This window comes from Sparus aurata, chromosome 21 (genome assembly GCF_900880675.1).
Source record: "Sparus aurata chromosome 21, fSpaAur1.1, whole genome shotgun sequence".
Classification (NCBI taxonomy): Eukaryota; Metazoa; Chordata; class Actinopteri; order Spariformes; family Sparidae; genus Sparus; species Sparus aurata.
In genome coordinates, this window is record NC_044207.1 from 29,072,091 (window position 1) to 29,081,472 (window position 9,382).

A 9,382-nucleotide genomic window follows, 5' to 3' on the forward strand; every position below is an offset into this window, starting at 1 on the left:
AGAAAACTCACTTCCTCATTTCGCTCGCAGAGCAGCTCGGGTTATATAGTGCACTAAAAATAGCGCCGGTTTAGCCCAATGGGAGCCGGAGAAGCCGCGCGCCCTGCGCCAACCACGGCAGACAGGATGAGTCGGCTCTGGCTCGGCATTGGCCAGGGGTGGTCTGGTGGGCGGGTGGTGCGCTCCTGCGCGCTCATTGGCGGACGTGCCGAAACGTAATGTAATCACATGGGGGTGGGTTTGTCTGTAATTTTGAATCGGGGGGGAAGTTTACAGTCAGAGCGCTGACGGAGTTTCAGAGAGTTCGGTGCTGTGCGCTCTCGGTGCGTCACACGCTCAAACCCTCCGTTGGAAGCGCGCGCGGCTCCAGACTGATCCTACATGCGAGCACAGACCCACTGTCTCTCTGCCTCCCGACACCGCAGGCTGCGTTCCCTCTGACAAGCTCCAATTCCGCTTTTTCTACTCCGTGGCTGCATCTTTTGGAGTGAAATGGATGTCATCCCCATGTGTAGCATCTTCCAGGAGCTCCAGATCGTGCACGACACCGGATACTTTTCAGCGTTACCGTCCCTGGAGGAGTACTGGCAGCAGGTAACGAGCTCTCCCCGTCTCCGTCCCCCTGCACGCACGGCTCTGACAGCTCGTCCTCTCGGTGGTGCCGTGCAGACGCGTTAGAGGTGGAGAGAGAGAGAGTGTGTGTGTGTGTGTGTGTGTGATTTTTTTGGGGGAAAACTTGCGCTGACAGCTGCGTGCGGACGCGCAAATGTCAAAGTTGTTTACGTAACTCCACGTTTGGTTCCGTGGAACAGTTAATTCCCGTGTTATTAAAAGTGGACCTGCGTGGTTTTTGTTTTTTTTTTGGTTTTACAGGGGAAGTGATGCAAGTTCCCTTCGTGACAGATCTCTTGTGATATTCCTGCGATATCTCCGCGTCCTCTGACAGCGTGCATGCGGGACACAACTCTTGACTTTTTAGGCGCATTTTCATACTTTTTTTCTGTTCGCCTCGATTTGTTTTAAACCTTCCTGTGATCGGTGTGAGGTGGCGTGTAGTTTGTAACGTGTTCTCAGCGCGCCTGGAGTTGTTTTTCCTCTGTTGATGATATCGTTTGCAGATATTCTCGGCTCGTGCTCGCATGTTTACGAGCCGCCGATGGAATAAAAAAAAAAAAAAAAAAAAAACACGCTGTGTTGCAGATTTAGCGACTGAATGGCGAGTCGTGCGTCTTTACGCGTATCTCCTCCTCTTCTCGCTCTCTCTCTCTCTCTCTCTCCCTGTCTCTCTGTCACACACACACAGATGAGAGAGTGACAGTCTGACAGAGAAGGAGAGAGAGAGAGGCTGGTTTCGGGTCCAATTTGGCTCGACAAACCGGCCCCTGGATGACGGAACAGTGGAGTTTTATGCTGGAAACCAAGGAGAGGGCGAAGAGTTGCTCCTCTTTCCTTTTTTTTTTTTTTTTAAGGGAATGAAGTGAATTGAATTGGCAACACGCTTCGATCCTCTTCTGTCTCTCTGCTCGTCTATCAGATCTCTGCGGGCTCCGGGCCAAGTCGCCCCCCCTCCCCCTCTCTCCCCCCCCCCCTCCCAGGCATTTAAAGCCCGCCTGGGATTCATCCAGCACCGCTGACGAGAAACATTTGTCTTGAATGCATTCTCTCTAATTACCAAATGACTGCCACGATGCCACGATGTGCCCGTTTTTTAGACGTAAAGTCTGTTCGTGATAAGTTGAAGTGGCATCCAACAGCAGACATCAGAGGAGCCCCGTCTGTCAGAGTCGGAGCAGAAACATGATTTACTGACACGTCTCCATATTTCTTTTGACTATTTCAATCTAATATCCAGTGTTGCTGTAAGATCTCCACACACGCCTCTGAGGCTCATTTTGATATAATTAAAGGTGAAATTCTTAAAATAAAAGGTTGTAGAGAAGTGTGAGGACGTTGTGATGCGGCACAAGAGGATTTCTTCACTCCTCTTACCTCATACCTCCTTTATTACTCGCTTTAAGTATCTGGGATTTATCTCCTGACCTCCGCGCCGTGTGAGTTCACTTCTATTATTATTCTAAAAAAAAAAAAAATGTGGCTGTAAATCTGCTTCATTAAGGAAATTGCAGAGGCCTGTTCTCTGGGCCCTCCTGATCCGGCCTGCGCTCGCCGGCTGCGGTGAGGATGAGGAAGTGCTCTCTCACTTCCTTTTCAAAAGAAGAAAAAAAAAAAACTAAGCCCACAATCCACAGCGGTGCTCCTGCAGTATTCATGCCAGGCTTTTTATGGACCCCCGTGAACCAGACCCCCCTCCTCTCGGTCCCTGGTGTGCTATGTTATTTCTAGCGATGCCTCCAAATGCATTATTAAGTCCACATTATGTTGAATAATTGATCGATTTAAAAGATCTACAAGCACTTCCCTAACCCAAAGGGGGGGCTCTGTAGCATATGTAAATTTCATGACCGAGCCTGGCACGCACCTACGCGCACGCACACAACCGTGCCAGTGTTGGCGGGTTAAGAGCACCTTGTTCTCGCAGGCTCTCAGGAGGAAATGTGGTGCTTGTAATCTTCCCTGATATGGCCTCAGAGGGCATCCTTAGAAACGCTCCCGACTCTCCTCTGCATAGGACATTGTGTCTTGCCTGGTTCCTGCAGGCAGGAAGGAAACAGGGCCAGTGGTGTTACAGTGTCACAGCGTTTCCCCCTCCCGCTGCTGCCGCTGCTAAGAATAAACGCAGTGTGTAGAAGAACACCGCCGTTTGTGTTTCCCTTGAAAAGAAATCGCTTTTTTGGTGTTTTTAGGGGCTTTCCAGTCGAAGGGAAGCCTCCTGTTTCAGGCCCCGGGCTCCCTGCAGCCCTGAACTCACTGCTATCTCGTCTTCCCTCCACACAGACATGCCTCGAGCTGGAGAGGTACCTCCAGAGCGAGCCCTACGTCTCGGCCACCGACCTCAAATTTGAGAGCCAGGAGGACCTGTGGAGCAAGCTGATGCTCGCCTGCGGAGACAAGTCAACCGAGCAGGACCCAAAGATCCCCCACATCAAGGAGGAGGAAGACAATCAGGACAGCCAGCACCTCGACGCCGGCGGCTTCAACTCCGACGCCAGCAGCGAGGCCTCGGACAGCTCCGAGGAGCTCTCCCCGACCCTCGACTTCTCCTCCGGCTCTTTGACTGACATTCTGGGAGACGGTGGCGAAGACCTGGGCTCCGCCATCATCAGCACGCCGCCGTCCTCGCCCGAGCTGGGCAAGGAGAGCTCTGTCACCCAGGTGTGGAGTGGGATACAGACTGTGCTGCACTCACCTGGGAAAATAAGAACTGGGGGCATGGAGAGGACCCTGGAGCGGTCCGGGCTGACCAGCGGGGAGGCGTCGCCGGACGGCCGGAGGCGGGTGCACAGGTGTCAATTCAACGGATGCAGGAAGGTGTACACCAAGAGCTCGCACCTCAAAGCACACCAGCGCACACACACAGGTAAAGATGCTTGACGCAAGATGCAAATGTCACGAGTGCGAACTCGCCCAGTGATGGGGGAGATTCTGAGCTGACAGGTTGTGATGTCACGTTTTTAAACAGCTTGTTGCTAAATAAAAGTCGATCCACCGAGCTGAAGTGTGAAAACCTCTCAGAAGTGCGAGTGAAATGAACTTTCGGGTCGATTACTCGCGCAAAAAGCGCTGAAAAATACTCCCACATACTTTGAATAGTTTGTCAGAAGGAATGCCCTCAACTATGACCTAATTCACACAGAGGAACGTGACTTCATGAGGGGGGAGGGGAGGGAGAGAGAGACGGGAAGGAGGGAGGGAGGGAGGGAGGGAGGGAAGGATGCTCCTTTGTGGCCGAGCAGCACCCAGAGGATGTGGATCCTGAAAACAAATCAACAGTTCTCAGATTTCACCCTGGGAAAAGACTCAGCGAGGCCGTCCGTTTGCATTCACGCAGTAAAAAAAAAAAAAAAAACAAAGAAAGAAATTATGGGAATCTGACATTTGCGGTGTTTGTTCCGGGGTTCAAATGTGAACAGTTTCCCTCGTCACCTCTGGCCTCTGCCAAGCTGTGCCGTCCATTAGAGGAGGAAGTCACATTCCTGGCATCCTTTCGCCGACCATGTAGCCACATGGTTTAATGGCCTCTAGGACCATTAGGAGCAGTCTCTATTTTTTTCCCTGCGGCTCTCCCCCCCCTGTTGCATAAGCCGTCTACTCGAGGCAGCTCCTCAAAGCTGCATACCACAAGCTCTCAAGACCCACAAGGCACGAGGTTGTTTTTCTCCTCCACTTACAGTAGCCGGGCCAATCTGCTTAGCGCTGGGACAGGAGGGTGTTTTCTGTGAAAACAGCATTATAAAACCTCTGGGATGAGTTAGACCTGGTTGATACTGGCTGCATACTTGAGGCCTTGAATTTGAAAGTGTCAGGGAGCGTGACGTTTTGATTGATGGCTCCAAATTACTGCTATTACGACGCTAAGAGACGAGATTGAATAGATGGGAAAGGCTTATTGGATGAATTACTATCATGTTTATAGACTCTGCTCTGTATTTTAGATGTGAAACCTGTAAAGTATCTTAAAGAACGCACTTCTATATAAATGTTAATGTTTTTGCTTTCCTTTTTTTTTCTCCGACGTCTGCAGGTGAGAAGCCCTACAGGTGTTCATGGGAGGGCTGCGAGTGGCGCTTTGCACGAAGCGACGAGCTCACCAGACACTTCAGGAAGCACACCGGAGCAAAGCCATTCAAATGCAGTCACTGCGACAGGTGAGAGAGCCGGGAAACGTTCAACCATTGCTGACACGTACCTGGAACGTGGAAAAAGTTGAACTGGAAGTCAAAAAGTGAACGTGTCTCGAACAAAGTGCTGTCAGATATCCACAATAATAACTCCAGAGCAGCTGTAACCCCCCTTTCTCTTTACCTTTGGCACTAAGTGCTCGTTCACCGACAAAGACCACCACTTATGTTTGCAAATTGGTTTACCGAGGTGACACGAGATGAATGAGGGGTCAAGGACGGGCTGATGGAACGGGAGGTCGAGGCCGAGGGGGGTCGCATGAAAAGAGAGTTCAGCATGTGGTCGAACGGAGGGGACGGCTGATTAGCAGAAGCCAGAAGGCGTCGCGACGAGAAGCGTCTCAATGAAGCCTCCGTAGCTCGAGCGTTCCTTCGTGGCGATGGCAGATAATGGCATCGGACGAACCTGAATCGGTTGCACGGGGCTCGGTCCCTGAACTCACCACGGTCGTGTCATATTGTGCAGCCGAGTAGGAAAGTAAAGCAAACAGTCTGAGTGAGAGATGAGCTGGACTGCAAGGCCACCATCACTGTAGCTCTCCAGCTTTATTGGTGAAACAAAGGACAAAAGTTGAGCTAATTTACTTTATTTTGACAGTTTTAGTTCTATTATATAATAGAAACGGCTCATTTGCGCTAAATTCTAGCAACCAGGCTGGCAAAAACGACGTAAAAAATGTCCTTTTAACTTGCGGTTTAGGTCGCGATAACTTTATTTACAATGGTTGGATGGTATGGCCATAAAACAATCATGATATTAATACTGTTTATATCTCAATATTTTGAAAAACAGCACTAAAAACAGGCAAAATCAAATATCATGATATTGGGACAATATTGCAGGGATGGCTAATGGCTAATATCAACATAATAACATTAATTCAACTAAATAAAATCAGTGACGTGTCTCGTAAGTACAACTCTTTACTGTAACGCAGCTTTTAAAACCAGGAACGAGAAGCGATATCCAGAATCTACGACGATACATCGTCTGATATCGCGATAACGATATATATCGTATATATCGTCTCGCCCCCACACAGACGTGCACAAACGTAAACAAGTATCTGTGTAGATGTAGTTCTCACATCCATCGGCTCAATCTTCTCTCATTCTTCCCTCCTCAGGTGTTTCTCCCGCTCTGACCACCTGGCGCTGCACATGAAGAGGCACATCTAAAGATGGCCTCCGTGTTGAGAGCTCTGTGGGATGATTCGGGTTGATTGTCCTGACCTGTGGGGGATCAGCGAGGCCGGTGTGTCCTGGGAGCGTTAACAGGGACACCGCCGTGTTCCAGTCAGTGGAAAAAGATGAAGCAACGCAGGCTATTATTTGCACCATACTTAGTGCCTCCAACACCTCGCTGTGGAGATTGCTCTTGAAAGGCTTTTTTACAGAGGAACAGGAGGGCGGGGAGAGAGAGAGAGAGAGAGAGATGTGAAGAACTGGAAAACAACCTGGGCTGGAGAAGAAGAACGGGAAGAGACTCTTCTGTATGGTGTTCGACGCTTTTTTCCCGGAGGATTATGGGACTCCCGCGGCGGGGGGGGAGGGGGGTCGCCGGTCCTCCAATGACAGTGTGTTTGCCTGTGCGCATGGGGACTGTGAGTGCCTGCGACTGGATGCCTGTGCTGGCTTTATGGAGCGGATGGATGGAGCTTGCATTGTGGAACTGCGAGTGAATGACACGGAGAGGGTGGCGTTTGTGCGAGGGGAGGTTTTTCTGTTGGCGGGGGGATATTTGTGGTCTCACTGAGAATGAATGCAAGGGTTCTGTCTGTGCTGTTTGAGTCTATATCGGCTGTGGAGGGGGAGCGAGGGGGGGAGTTTGTTTTGGTGGAGCTAGATTTATTTTTTTTTTTTTTTTTTTTGCTAGAGAGAGCGCCCCCTCTCTGCCCGGAGGTGGAACTACAGCTCCCTCACTTTTCGAACACGTGGGAGGTCGTTTTGTTTTAGTGCAGCTATTAAATGTGCAATGTATTATGTAGCCTGTCTCAAAAAAAAAAAACATACACGCTATAAAAAAAAGCTCATTTTGTTGTCCATTGTGTAAGCTCTGTATCTGAAAGAAAAAACCCACAAAAAAACACAAAAAAACAAACGGTTGTACACAAACAGTTATGCCATTATAACAGACGTTGCATGGGATCTGGGGATGTGTTGCTCACCTGTTTGCTTATCGGACAACAAAATTCCATTCGAGAGCAGCTACCTTCATATTACTCAATATCATAGTATTGTACAAAAAAAAAACACATAAGGCAGTCATTTTGTTTCTGGAGTTTCTCGATGCGTTGGGGATACCACTATTGCTTGGCAACTGTCTCGATCATGGGATTATCTGTTTCCTTTTCTCTTCACTCTTTTGCTCTTCTTCTTTCGTTTCTATCTGTAAATGCACTGTTGACCTTACTGATGCCTTATGTAAGTGGCCTTGTCCTGTTGAATAGATCTCTCTTTCTCACACACACACACACACACCAAACGGGCGTTGCGAATGCACTAGTGCGTTAATGAATTGCTTTATAAAGGCTCTGATCCATACAGTCGCACCTTTGTTTTGGTTGTTTTTTTTGCTCTTTTGTCTGGCGACAGACTGCTCTAAACTTAAATAATAATAATAATAATAATAATAATAAAAAAAAATCTATATATCAACTTCACGATGACTGCCATTTTTACATCTCTGTGCATTATTTGTTAAAATATATAACATAAACTATATCGAAATTCCCCCCGAATGATCCGAGGCAGAATTGTGGAGCACTTGGATTCAGTTTTTATAAAAGACTTACTACTATGTAGTACGAGGCGGAGTGGATGCACTTCAGATGGGCTATAACTTGCTGTTTAAAGGTACAGAGTCTTTGGAAATATGTTCTCATGAAATGTGGCGCGCTCGGCCACCACGCTTGCGACGAATTAGGACATTTGCAGCTCGCTGTTCAGGCCGCTCGTCTCTGTCGATGTGTCAGAAAGCTTGCAGTCTGTTTCCAGGCGGATGTGACGACGTTCTCTTGTCACGAGTCTGTGTTTTGATGTTGTATGTTTTTGGTAAAGTCTCGCCCCTCGGGGGAGAGTCAGTATCTTTACTCAGTCCTGGTTTTCAAACGACCCGTGATCTGATTAAACGGTACCAAAAGCCGGTCTAACCAGTTTCAAGCTGAGCTGTTGCTGCAGGTCTAGAGGTTTCTGTCTGCAGGTGAGCAGAGACCAGGACCAGATGTGTGTCGTCAACGTCACTATATGCATGTTTAAAAAAAAAAAAAAAAAAAACCTTTCTGTTTCTGTACATGACTTCAACACACTCCTCTGTGTGTTGATACAAATTCTCTTTCAAGGTTTATAGAAATTCCCTTCAGTTTCACAATCGGAAGAACTCAATCACCATCTTTTCCCCCCCCGACATATTCTGGAGCCGCAGTGTTTTTATGGACGATATGTTTTGTTGAAACAGTAACAACATTATAAAAGTGTTGACAAAGACCTCGTCTGCTTTGAGGACGGCCCCCTGTTGTAGGTCAACACCTGTACAGACAGACGCACCTGGTCAACGTTACATCAAGTCCGTACACTGAGAGCCGTCAAGAGTTGCAAAGATATGTACATTGTAAACTAAGAGAATTTTGTAAGAAAGCTTCTATTTTGAAAGGGTGTGGGACCAAAAAAAACACAGTGCGGCGCGTCGTTTGTAAAGACGAACCGATAAAAGACGAGAGGCCGAGGAACTATTGTAAAATAGACGCACTCCATTCTCATCATTCTGCTTCTGTAACATCTTTGTTTTTTGTTTTTTTTTTGGTTTGACTGGAGGAAGGAAGAGCAAAATGTACGTTTTTATAAAAAAAAACAAAAAAAAAAGGCATCAACTGCGTATACACCTGTGGCCTATCATCATCTTTCAAGAAAAAAAAAACCCAACAAAAAAAAAAATACTTTTCAGACGTGAATTGTTCTGGACACTTGAATTGTCATCATTTTTGCATTCCGGTGCCCGTTAAGTATTACGTTTTGTTTTTTTGTTTTTTTTTTTATTTGCCATGTGATTTCTTTTTTTCTCTCAACTTGACCTGCGGAAGAGAGGACACACCTTATCTTTAGCTCGAGAATCTTTATTGGATCAAACATGGAGATAAAAAAAAAAAATTTATTCAAAAAAAATCAAAAATCTGAGGCTCTATTTTTGTTTGTTTTATGGCATAACAAGATTTTTTCATTTGAAATTGTTTTGTAAAATAGTTTCTGTATGAATGTATTTTTTATTGGAAAATCGATAAAAAAAGAATTTATTGGATCTACATGTGGTTTTTTGTTTTTCTTGCTTCTCTCCCGCAGCGCTCCGAGGACGACGGGCAGCCAGGAAGTCTCTGTTTATGGGATGTTGAGTAGATTCCCAAAGGAGGAATTATTATCTCTGTTGCCCCCTTTTACCACCCTAAAGGTCAGAGATGAGGGTCGGCTACAGAACCGCACCACGCTGGGATCCAGTGACCAGAACCACCTTTACATTACAGCATTGTTCTGGTCTTACCGGCCCAGTTTTAGCAGCTGTTGCTTAGACCAGTAATAAAACAGCCTGGTGG

At 47.2% G+C, this 9,382-nt stretch overlaps 1 protein-coding gene across 1 annotated transcript; it reads left to right on the forward strand.

Moving 5' to 3' along the window:
• The first annotated feature begins 255 nt into the window (after positions 1-255).
• Positions 256-8,960, forward strand: LOC115572678 (Krueppel-like factor 6). The gene is made up of 4 exons (XM_030403017.1): positions 256-594; positions 2,896-3,478; positions 4,643-4,766; positions 5,927-8,960. Exons 1-4 carry the CDS (start codon positions 493-495, stop codon positions 5,976-5,978), a joined length of 861 nt encoding a protein of 286 aa, XP_030258877.1. The 5' UTR covers positions 256-492; the 3' UTR covers positions 5,979-8,960.
• Positions 8,961-9,382: the final 422 nt, after the last annotated feature.